This window comes from Urocampus carinirostris, chromosome 12, assembly GCF_059441175.1.
Source record: "Urocampus carinirostris isolate Australia breed hairy pipefish chromosome 12, RoL_Ucar_1.0, whole genome shotgun sequence".
In the NCBI taxonomy this organism is placed as follows: Eukaryota; Metazoa; Chordata; class Actinopteri; order Syngnathiformes; family Syngnathidae; genus Urocampus; species Urocampus carinirostris.
Genome location: NC_142360.1, coordinates 29,287,801 through 29,303,832, shown reverse-complemented (window position 1 = coordinate 29,303,832; position 16,032 = coordinate 29,287,801). Strand labels below are relative to the sequence as shown.

At 38.7% G+C, this 16,032-nt stretch overlaps 1 protein-coding gene across 1 annotated transcript; it reads left to right on the top strand.

The window, feature by feature from the left end:
- The first annotated feature begins 3,988 nt into the window (after positions 1-3,988).
- On the top strand, positions 3,989-15,601 carry tomm70 (translocase of outer mitochondrial membrane 70). The gene is made up of 12 exons (XM_088349761.1): positions 3,989-4,330; positions 7,653-7,826; positions 8,002-8,128; positions 10,123-10,232; positions 10,341-10,489; positions 10,606-10,813; positions 10,911-11,045; positions 12,609-12,716; positions 12,791-12,907; positions 12,973-13,070; positions 14,415-14,537; positions 14,615-15,601. Exons 1-12 carry the CDS (start codon positions 4,088-4,090, stop codon positions 14,766-14,768), a joined length of 1,746 nt encoding a protein of 581 aa, XP_088205887.1. The 5' UTR covers positions 3,989-4,087; the 3' UTR covers positions 14,769-15,601.
- Positions 15,602-16,032: the final 431 nt, after the last annotated feature.

Below are 16,032 nucleotides of genomic sequence, written 5' to 3'. Positions count from 1 at the left end.
GAATACAAACTAAAGAGACTCAATAAGACCAAACGCAACCATTTTATTTTTTTGCTCAGCCTTTAAAGATTTTTGGTTTTGGGGGGGTACTTGGAGCCGCAAAATGGCGGAGAATCATTTCAGCTCCCTCTACCTCCTTCAAGTAGATTAAAAATACAAAATTCTTGACTGATGACTATTTGCAAAAATGGCACTTTCATATGACTGGGCATGTATTTTTGCTTATTATTTAAATCAATTTCTTGACCTACAAATAATTATAAACGAGAACCTTTGTATGATACTTCATGTATTTTTTTTTTCAACAAATTGTTTTTTTTTAACCACTGAGAGGAGCTAAATAATACACAATGTTTCTTTCAAAACCAAGAATGTTATTATTGCTTGGCAACCCAAAAGATCTCACTTGCAGTACTTTTGAAACTCTTCTTTGTATTTACATGTCTGCAATATACTGCCTTCTTTGGCCAATTATTACATACAACCAGGGTTGGGTAGGGTTACTTTAACTCGAATACTTTCAATTACTTTTGGATTACTCCAATACCAAATATGCTAATAAAAGACAAAAGAAACTAAATAGGAATAAAATGATGACTCACAACACTTGATAAGCTTTCTCTCCTGGCTTTGATCTCTTTGATCCCCGGCAAAACTAACATAAAATGCCTCAGAAACAAAATGAAAATAAATCCAAACAGCTTGCCAACATCATTTTTTGCCGTTCCATGTATTCCGTTACTCCCCAAGCCTGCACAAAATTTAGTCATTTTATTCATATTTAGTTTATTTTGTCTTTTATTAGCACATTTGGTATTGGAGTAATCCAAAAGTAATTGAAAGTAATCCAGTTAAAGTAACCCTACCCAACCCTGCATACAACAAAGATCAAAACAATGCCCATAATAAAGGAGCAAGAAAATATAACGAAAACTTGTTTTCATGCACTTAACTCAAATTTTGACCTACAAAACCTTATATTATGCACATACAAAAAACGTGCCCAAAAATTAAATAGCCACCTGGCTTGATTGAACAACAGAAACGGATTGCAGACGATTTTTGAGCCACCTTAGATGTACAGTAGGCTTGCTTGAAAATATCCCCAAATAGCATGTTTTTCTTTTTTATATGTTAGCTTAGAGTTTGACTCTGTTTCCACTCTGTCCTATTTGGAAGCCGTGCCCTGCAATGTCTGCAAGCCACTCAATGTTTTTTGCCCGCGGCCATTTATCCTCGCCGTGCGACCAACGCTCACCAGTAGTCAAAGTCAGTAACAGTTACAATTGTCAAGCATCGTTATTGTATATGGAACGAGGAAGCATAAAATAAATAGGGTTACTGAATGTAACAATGTAACAATTTTACTTAGTAGAATCTTGCAAGATGTCTTTGATTTAATGAGAAGTCTTTGCAAGAAACATCAGATTACTCTAATCTCCTTTTTGGGGATTACACGCAAAGTAAACAAAACCGGATTATCGGTTCCAATTATGTTTAGGGATTGAAATTTGGGTTTCAAGAAGAGTAGAGTGGTTTAAAGTTAAGTTTTGAATAATGGTTTCAAATTTCCGTTACTGTAAAATAGTAATGGAAATTTGAAATTTTTCAAATTCCCGTTACTATTTTAAATGTGTGTCTTAAATCAATGTAGGTTTCAAACAAGTGCTCAAAGCCTCGAATAAGGTTTTAAATGAGATTTTACGCTTGGTTTAGGTTTAAAAGCAAGAGTTAGGGCTTCAAAGAAAGATTGTGAGTCCATTTGAATTTTAAAAAAAGCGATTCTAAGTCAAGCACTGCAAAAATTGAAATACTGAGGGAATATTTTGTCAAATTAAACATTAATATATTTTTCATAGTAGGGCTAGAGGTGATAATAATAATATTAATAATATTATATAATAGGCAGCACGGCGGTAAAGTGGTTAGCGCATGTGCGGCACAATTCTGAGGTCATGAGATCAAACCTCCTGTGTGGAGTTTGCATATTTGCATATTCTCCCCGTGCTTGCGTGGGTATCCTCCGGGCAATCCAGTTTCCTCCCACATTCCCAAAAACATGCATGTCAGATTATTTGGCCGGTCCAAATGGTCCCTAAGTGTGAATGAGCGAGTGAGTTGTCTGTCTCTGTGTGCCCTGCGACTGGCTGGCAACCAGTTCAGGGTGTCCCATGCCTACTGCCACAAGATGGCTGGGATGGGCTCCAGCCCCCCCGCGACCCTACTGAGGATAAGCGGTGCAGATAATGGATGGATGGATGGATATTCTATAATAGTAATGTTATAATGAAGATAATATTAACTTCATATAGTATAGATTTATGTGTTTATGAACAAAACATAAAAAAAGCAACCTTGTTGGTGAAATGTTTGTTAGAAAATGGCAAGATAAAAAAAAATGTTGAAGAAAACAAGCTATATTTATAATTGTATTCATCCCCAAGCTTGACCATTAGGTATTTCTTAGTGTTAAACATATTAGTGTTGTAATAAAAACATGAAACCGTGGATATTTTTTTCCAAAAATCATGACCCAAAATATTGCTGCAAAAAAATTAAAAAGAATCACCCACCTCACAGTAAAATGCCACAAACCCCTCAAACCCACCCTCCAAACACACACAAACAATAAAAATAGCAAGATTTTCTGTCAGCAGAACAAGAAAATAATTTGGATTTGAGGTAAAAATTTCAAAGTCCAGAATGACTTAGGTCTTCTTGCATTGTATTTATTATATCATTCTCTAGTTCTCCCATACTTAACATATTGTGCAGAAGTCTGGGGCAATGATTACAAAAGTTCACTACAGCCCCTTTTTATCCTCCAAAAACGTACAATTACAACTATGCACAGGGTAGGATATCGAGATCATACTAATATTTTCTTTTTACAGTCCAAATTATTAAAATTAGATGATTTAGTAAAATCTTTAACTGCACAACTGCTATTTAAGGTCAACAAAATCATAGTGCTAGAAAACATCCATAAATCATTCATTCGGAAAGTAGGAAATCACAACTTAAGGGGCTGTAGTGAATTCATGATCCCAAAGGTGAGAACCACCAGGAAAAGTATGTGTGTGTCTGTGTGTGGAGTCAAACTTTGGAATCATTTACAAGATGAGATCAAACAATGTCCAACTATTCACTTGATCAAATTTAAATACAAAAAAAACATTCCTGGCGGAATACAGATGAAGAAAATCGGGTATGAGTGATACGAGAGATTGGGAATAGTGCGTCTAGAACTATGATTAACTTTGTGTTATTGTTGCTGTTGTTATATCGTAACTGTTATTATAAATATTATTACAATTGTTGTTATATAATGGTGTGTTTAATAGGGAAGATGAAGGGGTAGGGAATATAAGCATTAGCAGAGTTGGGTAGGGTTACTTTAACTTGATTACTTTTAATTACCTTTGGATTACTCAAATACCAAATATACTAATAAAAGACAAAAGAAACTAAATATGAATAAAATTACTAAATTTTGTGCAGGCTTGGGGAGTAACGGAATGCATGGTACGGCAAAAATGATGTTGGCATCTGTTTGGATTAATTTTCATTTTGTGTCTGTCGCATTTTATGTTAGTTTTGCCAGAGATCAAAGAGATCAAAGCCAGGAGAGAAAGCTTACCACGTGTTGTGAGTCATCATTTCATTCATATTTAGTTTCTTTTGCATATTTGGTATTGGAGTAATCCCAAAGTAATTGAAAAGTAATCAAGTTAAAGTAACCCTACCCAACCCTGAGCATTTGCTTCTGACTACCCCTTTTCGAACATATTATGTAATATTATTTTGTTGTTGAGTTATTGTTTTTGTTCTGTTTTTATTTTAATGTTCGAATAAAGTTTTCATTCATTCATTCATTCTACTTATTGTGAAATTATCCCCGAAACCCTATGAAGGACAAAGTTCATGCGACGAATAGCCCAACGAAAAACTAAATCTCCCGTCAGCCCTTTCTTTCCACATGACGCACAACCTTGTGCGCAACACGCGAAGAAGAAAACCACTTGCGCAGAGTTGCTAACTAGCACGCTTGCTCGTGAGCTCGATAGGCAAACCAGGCTTCGTCAACATGGCTGCCTCCAAGCCAGTCGAGCCGCCCTCCGGCACCGGCCTCCCGCGTTGGCAGCTGGCTCTGCTGGTCGGCGCCCCCATCGTGCTCGGGGTGGGGGCCGTTTACTTATGGAACCGCAACAAGGCGAAGGGACGGCTGGGTAAAGGCAGCGACGAGCGGATAACACCTGAAGGCAGCGCCAGTCCGGAGCAGGGCCAAGACGGCAGCGCCTCGCGTGCCAACCAGAGTCTGGAGAACATGGTACCGCTCGCCCAACTCTATTGGCAAGGGTCCGGGTGAATTTCATCCCTTGGACCGACTGCGTGGGTCTCATTGCGTTAGGGGGACCCAAGGGCACCTGACTGCCGGTGACGGTTACCTAAGCTAGGGAGGCCATGCATAGTTGCACTCACGTACTCTATTAAACCCTCCGGAAGGCGCTAATGTCCATAAGCTAAGATCTAATAGAACAGGGATTGGGAACCTTTTTGACTGAAAGAGCCATAAAAGCAAATTATATATATTATAAGGCAACATTAAACTAATCTGCTAAACCCTACCCCCAGACAAATGCTATTTCTTTAGTGATTTATATTTTACTGTGTGACGTTTGATTATTTCATAAGAATATATGAAATAATTATAATGTCAGAGCCAGTGTCTCTTTACAAATATTCCACTTAAAATTAAAAATTAAAATCCTAACAGTCTCCTTTCCGGGTTATTTATGATCATTGAAGTTCATTAAGACTGTCATAAATAAGAGTTTTAAAACCAGGTGCGAGCAGAGTTATTTAGTAGAGATGTCACTAAATTTATATTCATGTTTGGCTATGTGACAAGGTAGGGCGGCGCATTGATTAGCGCGTGTGCGGCACAGTTCTAAGGTCTTGGGAACCTCCTGTGTGGGTTCAAATCCAGCTGCCGAACTTTGTATGTTCTCCCCGTGCTTGCGCGGGTTTCCTCTGGGCACTCCGGTTTCCTCCCACATTCCAAAGGCATGCATTTCAGGTGGATTGGCTGGTCCAAATTGTCCCTAGGTGTGAATGAGCTAGTTGTCTGTCCCTGTGTGCCCTGCGATTGGCTAGCAACCAGTTCAGGGTGTCCCCTGCCCACTGATTGCTGGGATGGGCTCCCTACTGAGGATAAGTGGTGCAGCGGATGAGATGAGATGTGACAAGGTAACAGTTCTTACCTTGGGAATCCAGTGGTCGTTACTGTTGAAAATGTACCAAACGTTTACCAAAACGTTCAAATTAGTTATCTGACTCCATTAACCAAACACGATTTACATTTACCCAACAATCATACGTGCTCGTTTTTAGAGAGAGTATAAAAGAGAATAATCAAACAGCCTTCAATTCCGCACGGGGGCGGGTTTATTCACAACAGCAGATGTAAGTGTGCCTTCCGGGGATGACTCCCACCCCGATTTTTCCATAATCATTTATACATTTCAATAAACATCTCAAAAACACCCTTTCCCAACTTGCTATGTGTCTGCAACTAGCTTTAGTTTTTTTCTCATTGTCCATCTTCTCCCCGTTCAATGGCGTGCCGACTCATCCTCCCATGGGCGCGCCGCCACCTAGCCGAAGGGCATCGCGATGTTTGTTCTTGTGCGTCTGTCCTTCTCCTGTCAGCACTCACAGGAATTCTGTTATCGAAATACGTCTGATGCATTCCAGACAGCCTAACCTTCTAATATACCTTGAAGAATAACAGTCAGTGAATCTCTCTACTGCATCAAACTGAGTACATGTACTTACTTTGTAGTTAATTTTAAAATATCCTTTATAGTCAAATGTACTCAGCTTTCATTCTGTTTTATGGAATGCAAATCTTTGAAATCTAAAAACATTCGTCTTATAATAAGTCCTCGTGCGCATTGTTGGTATTGGTCATTTTTTTTCTTAACACCCGCAAACTATACGCTTGAACCATCCAGGTAATTGAAGAAGGCAGACATCAAGCTCTCATTTGTATTATGATGCATCTCATTGGGTAAGAGACAAGGAAAAAATCCTGATGACATTTCTTCTTACCAGCTTTAGCGGTAGAAAAGCTCTACAGCAATCCTGCAGTTAGTGGTACAAACACGCTGTATTGCACTCATCCTTAAGGTGCTTAAAAAAGGTTACGCATAATCGGTATTGAAATGTCTTAAATCTGTTTTTCGAAAGATTTATATTTGTTTGATCTATAGAAGATTTAGTAAAATGTGTCTTTTTTTTAATAATTCACCTATTTACTTTCGTGGCAACACCGTGTGACCAAAATATGGAAGTATTAAAAAGGTGATGTTGTTTTAGTCTGGCCTTTCAGATGCATGTCTTCGGTATACCCTTAATCCACATAGCAACTTTGGACTGAGATGTTTACTTTGGACCATAGGAAAGTGTACATTTAATGAGACGAGGTTCTCTGACAAACGTTTTTCACCATAGCTAAAAGCTCTGCCCGGTATTGTGTAAGAGGCACAATGTATTGAGTGCAATAAATAATAATTTACCTTAATCTGTTGAAACTGTCAAAACTGTGAATATTATCTTTGAGCAAGGTGTACTAATATAAGGGGACGCACCTGCCTCGTGAGCCATGCGTTCCCAGAACGACATGACAAAACAAACCAAAAACATGGCTAGTAATTAGCAATGCTAACGAGTTTTGCTACGTAGATAAAATCTGAACTTTTTAACATCACTGTAGCGTTCACCTGTACACACATATTTATTGTTGTCGTGACCGTAAATCACATTTGTCAAAATTAAGCCCTGCTGTCCACATTCAGCCCAAGAAGTTTTTTTTTTTACTGCCACTGAGATTACCTTGATTTATTATTGTATCATACACAACGAATCATTTATTTTTTCCTGTACATCCCCTTGGAGAAAGTAATGTCTTGGTTGATACAGTTAATTTTATTATATTTCAATCAATTTCTTTTAGTTGGGTTTTTTCATTTTATTTTTTTCTTTAAAATCAATTCAGTGCACTTTCGGCGATAGATGTTGCCTCCATAATAGCGGCTTCTTTCATTTCACATTTATGATAAGGGGGTTATATATCAAGAAAATTTGTCTATTGTGCCTGAGGAAAATTCGAGATAGCTGAGAGGGCCATAAGAAAATTTTGCTTTATCTGATCATATTTTGATGTATTTTTAAGGCTTTTAGTAGGTTGAATTAGGTTCGATATACGATATGCATCATTTTAAAAATTGTCAACATTCAATAAGACCGGCCTTGGCGTGTAGCAAACATATTTTATTTGGCGCCCTGTAAACTTGTTGACACCGATGCTGTTTTTTAAAGGCTGCTACATTAAATATTTACAATCGATTTCTCCTTTGAATGCTTTTAACATTTTAGGTAAACTAGCTCTATCCATTTATCGAACAGTTTTTTTAATTGCCTATATTTAGCAGTTGTTAGCTAAGCGCCCCCCCATCTAATCTTAGTCTTCTTTTTATTCATGCTTTTTAAATCTGCATCATTTACTTGTGACAAGTTAATGTATCAACGATTTTTGTTTTCTATGTTAGCTAATTTTGTTTTGCCAATCCTGTGTTTCTCAACTTTAGAGTCCTTTGGACCGGGCCCAAGGAGCAAAGAACAAAGGCAACAAATACTTCAAGGCTGGCAAGTACGAGAACGCCATCCAGTGTTACACCGAGGCCATCTCGCTCTGCCCCACCGAGCAGAAAAGCGACTTGTCAACGTTCTACCAGAACCGAGCTGCGGCTTTCGAGCAGCAGGTTGGTATCTCTTCAACGAAACAAGCGGGACGTGCTCTGTCTATCCTTGATGTGGACCTTTAAATTATACTGCGAAATTTGAATTTGCGTATTTTCTTCGGGTATAATCCTGTAATGACACAACAATGCGGAGGATTTCTTTCAGTCATATTTCATAACCACTCTTCTATTACAGATGAAATGGGCTGACGTCGTGGAGGACTGTTCACAAGCAGTTAAGCTCAACCCCCGCTACATCAAAGCTCTCTTCAGGAGAGCCAAAGCTCTGGAGAAGTTGGACAATAAAAGGGAATGCCTGGAAGGTAAGAAAGACTGGTCATATCTTGCCGGTAGCTGGGTTTGTATGACGCATTTACGTTTAATTTCATTTGTGGGTGTTTCTGTTAAAGACTGCAAGGTTTCCCCCAGGAAACTTAAGCCGGGCGCTTAGTGATGGGGGGAAAAACTGGGAATGTTATTTGACTTGGGTAAAAATTGGTAAACAGGAAGTGAGGAGGGGGTGTTGATCGAAGCAGCAAATGCTGAATCAGATTGGTCACCATGTGGTACGGTTTATAATGTGCGTGAGTGCCTTTGTAACAAGCGTACACTGTGTAGAACTGGAATGGATTTAAATGACAATCTTCATGTCATTCATTGCACACGGATGGCTGCTGCACGTGTCAATGACATGTCAAGTACATGGACCAGTGTTCACACATGACATGCACACTCGATGATGTGGCAAATTTTGCATTCAGGATGCGGTGGCCTTTGCTCTTTGTGGCTTTTTGGTGAAAAACACTTGTGATCCTCTCGGAAGGCATTTTGGTTTCTCACGTAACTTAGATCTCATAGACCTGTGACGTTAACGAGAACCAAAACAATTGGGGGTCCTGTTGAAAAACAGACAGCAATTGTAATAATCAGTGAATGCATAGCGCATATTTCAGCTTTGAGTAATTGAAATTTTGCTTACCTTGTTACTGGGGGACTTCTGACTTGTTTTGTCCAAGTTGATCATCAAGGGGTAAGTTTACCTGCCGTCGTGTACAGCGTGCGTTGCTTTTTTGACCTTGCCTCAATTAAGGTTTTTAATTGGGACTTCACGTCTTGTGATTTTGCTGCTTGTCTTGCAACTGATACATTGTCCATATAGCTACCCTTGAGCGTGGGGGCTTCCAGTTTTTTTGCGGTCTAGGTTAGCCCTGTTAGCAGTCGGCTAGCTGTCTCTGCTGCTTATTGTTTTTTCTCCTTGCAGGGTTAGTGTTTTTTGCTGATGTGGGTCGCAGTTATCCTGGCTCGTCATGTTTTCGGTCAGCCTTTATCCCATTTTTTTCCGCCGATCGGTCCAGTTTCGTTCTCTATGGCAGCCTGGCTGGTTCAGCCTCATTTAGTTTTGTATGTGTTATTTTTGCCAGTTCGCACTTCTGGCTCCTGGTCATCTGTTGTACCATTACTTCACCCATCTCCGACACAACGCCTAGGAATTCTCCACCAAAATGACCAAAACTTGGCTTTAAACACTCACAACCTTTTCGAATAGTTGACATCTAAACTAATTGAATGACTGGCTTGCTAGTGTGCTTCAGACGGCGTCAGAGCTCAGGAAGTCAAAGACGAGACAGTCTACAAAATGCATTTTCCCGGAAGATAATTGGAATGTACCAATGACTTGTATATTTAGATGTTATGCAAGCAAAAGGACTATTTTCTCACATTTTCTATTTTTTAGAATTCGGGAAATCCCTTTAAGGGGTTAATAAGATTTATAATTGTTGGAACAAAAAATATTTAACATTTATCAAAGATCCTTTTGAATAATTCACTGATTTAATTTTGTGGCATTATAGCGTGACCACGATAACAGAACTATCAAGACGGTGATGTGGTTTCAGTTGGGCCTTCCAAAGTAGAAGCATGTCTTAGGTCTACCCACAATGCACATGGCAACTTTGGGCATAGACGTTTACTTTGGACCACGGTGGAGTAAATTTATTGAGAAGTGGCTGTTAGACGAACGTTTTTCACCATGGCTAAGAGCTGTGCCAGGTAATGTGTACAAGAAATGTTTGTGTTTTATGTGTTTTATGTCTGTTAAATTTTTTTTTTTTTTATTTTTTTTTTTTTTGTCGACTTGGTCTTGAATTTGATTTCAAACGCCATTAAAATAAGTCTTTAAAAGTCTTATTTAACTTGCCTAAAGCTACAGGAACCCTAATGAGGGTAATTGCTGTTGTAATTGATAGTGTGATTTTTGAGTTATGAAAGCTGCAATTTCTCATGATTTTCATTTGTCTGGCTTTTCTTCTCTCAGATGTCACAGCGGTGTGTATTTTGGAGGCCTTCCAGAACCAGCAGAGCATGCTGCTGGCAGACAAAGTGCTCAAACAACTGGGGAAAGAGAAAGCCAAAGACAAATACAAGGTATATACTTGGCAAATTCCTTGTATGTCAGTCCCTCAAGTTGTTGGAATTTCAAAAGATCATTCTTTTCCTGAGCATAAAAACAAAAACATTTTCCCTTCATTTCAGAACCGTGAGCCGATGATGCCTTCACCCCAGTTCATCAAGTCTTACTTTGGTTCGTTCACCGACGACATCATCTCGCAGCCGCTGCAGAAGGGAGAGAAGAAGGACGAGGACAAAGACAAGGAGGGCGAGTCCTCCGAGGTCATGGCGAGGTATTCGTTTTTATCTATCTCGACAGGATGACAAAAGTTTTAGCAACCTAACCAAATGGGTTTGTAAATAAAAAAAAATACTGAAATTTGTACTGATTTTTTTCTGCTGTCTTCAGCTCGGGGTACCTGAAGGCCAAGCACTTCATGGAGGAAGAGAACTATGACAAGATAATCAGTGAGTGCACCAAGGAGGTGGACTCGGAGGGTCGCTACATGGCCGAAGCGCTGCTGCTGCGCGCTACTTTTTACCTACTGATCGGCAACGCCACAGCTGCTCAGCCCGATTTAGACCGCGTCATCAACATGCAGGATGCAAATGTCAAGGTATATCTGCTGTTAATAACAAAGCTGCTAAATCCCATGTTTGGTGTAAAGTTCCTCCTTTGTTTTTTTGGCTTATTTGTTCGGTCATTGTGTCCAGTTGCGAGCCAACGCTCTCATCAAGCGCGGGAGCATGTACATGCAGCAACAACAGCCCATGCTTTCCACGCAAGACTTCAACATGGCGGCGGAAATCGACACACGTAACCCTGACGTGTATCACCATAGGGGGCAGGTATGAGTCAGATAAATGATGAGGGCACACCTGCCACTATTGTTTTTATCTTGTTAAACTTTGCTAACATATACTTTTAGAGCTGTTCATTTAGTCATTATGTGAGATGCTGGGTCATAATTCTCCCAAATATATCGACCAAATGTAACTATTTAGATTTATTTGAACAAAAATCAATTTTGAGAGGAATCCTTGTAGACATTCACCGTGAGTTACTTAATTTTCCCTTGATGCAAAAATGCATGATCAGTTGTACTCAATTTCTACAGTACTGTTACTTGAAAGGATTGTATTATTTAGCGCCTCTTAGTGGTAAAAAAAAAAAACTTCATTTGTTTAAAAAAAAATTTATATTCAACTGTATAATCACGGTTTAAAGATCCCTCAACTGCTAGCCTTCTAGGGGCACCAGTACAGCCTGTCTGCAGCACCTATCCCTCTCCAGGCCGTTTTGGGTAAGGGTTTGTGCCCCCACATGAAACAGATAGTACTGGTTTCCATGGTTACCAGTAGCAGAAGAAGCCTCCTGATCTGACTCGGATACAGCACCTTCATCATCTGGTCACTTTTGTTTTCATCCCGCTTTTGTCCATAATTTGTACGTAATCTTTGTATTAATACACATTTCATAGTGCCTTGTAAAGGTGTGGTATGCACCTGTCTTCTTGGACGCGAACCCTTCGGGTCGTTGGCGCTTAATTGGACAACACCGTACTAACCAATACCAGCTGGCGTCAAACACGAGGGAAGAATAAATGCAATGGCAAAACGAAGCCAGCAGAGAGCAGTGTCGGCGTAATTTTTTAACAGACATGTTGAGAAACATGGCAACATTTTCAAGCATTTACTTGCACTTCACCCAAAATATTGATTTGAATAATGAGCAAAAATACATGAACCATCATAAAAATGCATTTTTTTTTTAAATAACCGTAGTTTGAGAATTAAAATTTGTTTTACATAACATGAGGCCCACTTGAGAGGGAGCTGACGTAATTCTCTTTGATTTTGCTTGCTACCCAAAAAGGCTGTGTAAAATAAATGAGAACGTAAAAATATGGCAAATATTTTTAGTTGCACTACACCATACAGCAACACTTATACAGTTTCCTTTTTTGATAATGTATCTATAAAATGATGTCATACAATGCTAACACAGCTCAGATCTATCTTATTAAGAAGTGCTGCAGCGATCCAATATTCACTATTAAGCTATATTGCAATTATAATTTATAATTAATTACAGGAGACAAAAAATGTTTTGTATTTTAATAAAAAAACAACACATTGTAATTTTATGTTAATGGCTGCACCAGCAACGTTAAATGCTAATTGACGCAAACATCCAGGTTGGCAATTCCCTCAAAAGCATGCTAACCCAGTGTCTGTCTTTTATCAAATTGTCAAAAAGACTATATTTATTGCCCGGGCCTAATGGCAGGTGTATAAGAGGAATGTACGAAAACTGTTCTTTTTAACCCCAATAGTAAAACATTCGGTACACTTGTAATATATGAAAAGGTGTTCCGCAAATAATTATTTTTATTTGTCTTAATCATACAGCTAAAGATCCTGCTGGACCAGGTGGATGAAGCTGTGGGGGATTTTGACGAGTGCATCCTGCTCAGGCCGGACTCTGCACTCGCCCAGGCGCAGAAATGCTTCGCTCTTGTGAGTTTTGATGACCGTCAGTCAAGTTTTTACATCAGCAGATTTGTATCAAAAGTGTCTCCTGTGTCCTCCAGTACAGGCAAGCGTACACGGGCAACAACCCAGCACAAGTCCAGAAAGCCATGGATGGTTTCGAGGATGTGATCAGAAGGTTCCCCAAGTGTGCTGAGGGCTATGCACTTTATGCTCAGGTAGAAACTCAAGTAGGTCTTTAGCACAACATCAAGAATGGAACATTTTTATGTTTTATTTTTAGGCTTTGACCGATCAGCAGCAGTTTGGAAAAGCAGACGAAATGTACGACAAGTGTATTGAACTAGAAGCTGACAACGCAACTACATATGTCCACAAAGGGTAAGAATTGCACAAGTGAAGATCTCTATGAGGTGTGGTCAACTATTTGAAGTTGGGGGCCACATTGGATTGAAAAAATACCTATCCAATTTTTCCATTAATCAGTACATACATATGTGGACATGTTATATTTCCTTACATATGTTTTTAAATAGATTAGTTTCATCAAATTGGTTTTAAAACACAACTGAGGCAAACCTCATGTATTAGGTCCCGGTTTTAAGCTCTACATTTGAAATTTAGTTTTATAGTATTACTGTAGTTGTATTTGTATTTTTTTTAGTATTTCTGCAGCTGTATTTTTGTAGTATTACTGTTTATTTTTCTGTGGTGTTTTTTTAACATTTCTATTGTAGTATTTCCATAGCAGAATTTTTGTATATCTGTAGTAAGCTTAAAAAAATAATAATCTAAGCTTAAAACTCACTTCTACTCTATAGCATATAAATAACCTACTCTTCTCGTTGGCTCCAGAGCAGGGGAATGTATAATAATATTCTGAAAAATAGTCTGTGTAATATAGTGTAATAATCTGTGAAGCCCTTTTAGACTCTTTGTGATTTAGGGCTATACAAATAAAAATGACTTGAGTAGTATTTTCTAAGTACTACAAAAATACAACGACAGTATTTCAGTTGTAATATTTCTGTAGTAGTATATATGTATTATAGAATTCCTATAGTGGTATTATGGTAGTATTTCTGTTGTAGTATTTATTTTGTATTTTTGTAATATTACTGTAGTTGTATTTTTGTAGTACTTCTGTTGTGATATTTCAGTTCCAGTCTCAGTAGCCTAGATGGTAAGGCGCCCGCTTTGAGACTGGGAGGTTCGGGTTCGCGCCCCGGCCGAGTCATTCCTAAGACTTAAAAAGTGGTCGGCGGCGCCCTCTCTTGGCTGCGGCTGCATCGGGTCAGATGCAATCGACATTTCGTTCTGTGTACATTGTTACACAGAATGACAATACAAGGAAATTATTATTATTATTATTATTATATAGTATCTTTTTTCTTTTCAGAATGAAAGCAAAACAATGTATAAGTCCCAGTTTTTAAGCACTAGCATGTAGTTATTTTGTAGTATTATTTTTGTTGTAGAGACAATAAGGGACAACGGGGACTAAGTTCCTTCCCCCAAAAATTTTATTAGTCGAAATGTATGTACTATTATATATATAGTCATTATATTTTGACCTTTTCTGGCAGGGCGAATAAAAAAGCCTGGCATGTGGCCAGCTGGCTTTAGTTTACCTACCACTGATCTATATGCTTAATCTCACATTATGAGATCCAATTCTCCAATTATCCATACTCTGTAAATAAGCTCTTCCACAATTTTGTACAGATTATTACAGCTCCAGTGGAAGCAAGACCTGGACTTGGGTCTGGACCTCATCAGCAAGGCCATCGAAATTGACAACAAATGTGACTTTGCCTACGAAACCATGGGAACAATCGAAGTTCAACGGTAAGTGGATCCGACTGTACATTTCTATTTCCCGCGTTGATTCAACCTTTAGTAACTCGAGGGTAACTTCTGTTCAGAGGGAACCTGGACAAAGCAATTGAGATGTTCAACAAGGCCATCAACTTGGCCAAGTCAGAGATGGAGATGGCACACTTGTACTCGCTGTGCGACGCGGCGTACGCCCAGACAGAAGTCGCCAGGAAATACGGCCTCAAGCCTCCAACGCTCTAACTTCTGCGGGAACGTGAAGGGTGCGCATCCTTCAACTGTAATTGTCCAACTTTGCATCTCTATGTCTAAGCAAGGGGGTGGGATTGCTGCAGTATAATGTAAAAAAAAAAAGATAAAGAGCCCTTGTGGAAAGTATAAACAGCATCGTGTTTACGTTGTATTTGAAAAAGGGTCTGGAATGCTTACATTTACCCCTCCCGGCATTGTTTCACACACAAGAATGGTCTTAGACAGATGTCCAAGTGACAAATAAAGTGGACTTGTGACTGGTCATCAGAGTTGCCAGAAAATACTGTGAGATCTAGGTAAACTATCAAATGTGTTATGATCCTTTTAGGTCCTAATGTCAGTTCCAAATTGAAGAGTAAACCCATATAGCCAAATGTGTTATGTTTATGTTTGTATTGTTTGGGTAAATTTATCAAATTAGAGCTTGGTTCAGAAGGTTTATTTAGAAACTGGGAGTTTTCTTTTTTGTGTTCCGAAAATGGAATCGCCTGTTTTTCTATATTTTGTGCAGCATGTTCACTTGATAATATAAATCCAACACCTGCACTATTTTGAACACTATAAGAATCTTTGTTTTCAAGCTTATCCATCTTTTTTTTAAGATAAAGGACTGGTTTTATTTTGGTTCCTCTTTTAAACACACCAACTGTCTTTGCTCTGTTCTTTTTTCCCCTTATACTTGAGACAGGCTCATATTTTCGTCGGAGTTAATATAAATGCTTTGAGTTGGCCACTTTGATTTTTATTGAGAAATTCTGATATTCTTCTTTACGGTGACCAAAGTGAAACAATTTGAATCCTAATAAAGGTATTATACCTGGAAATGCCAACTTGTTTGTGTGTTTTACTCTTAAATGCACCATTTTAACCCAACAAAACAGTTTTATACAGTGGCTTGCAAAACCTTTCGCTCTCCTTGAACTTTGTGACCTTTTGCCACATTTCAGACTTCAAACATCAAGATATAAAACTAATTTCTTGTGAAGCATCAACAATAAATGGGACACAATCATGTAGTGGAACACATTTTATTGGATATTTTAAATTTAACAAAAATGAAAAAGTGGGTGTGCAAAAATATGCAGCCCCATTGAGTTAATACATTCTAGTGCCACCTTTTGCTGCAATTACAGCTGCTAGTCGCTTGGGGCATGTCTCCCAGTTTTGCACATTGAGAAACTGATATTTTTGCCCATTCCTCCTTGCAAAACAGCTTGAGCACAGCGAGATTGGATGGAAAGCGTTTGTGAACAGC

What these genes read in the sequence shown, in the direction of transcription:
- tomm70 (XM_088349761.1), top strand. Translation starts at nt 4,088, where the DNA reads ATGGCTGCCTCCAAGCCAGTCGAGCCGCCCTCCGGCACCGGCCTCCCG. An exon ending in AAGCCAAAGACAAATACAAG is followed by an intron (nt 10,233 to 10,340) that starts GTATATACTTGG and finishes CCTTCATTTCAG; the next exon opens with AACCGTGAGCCGATGATGCC. An exon ending in CGCAGAAATGCTTCGCTCTT is followed by an intron (nt 12,717 to 12,790) that starts GTGAGTTTTGAT and finishes TGTGTCCTCCAG; the next exon opens with TACAGGCAAGCGTACACGGG.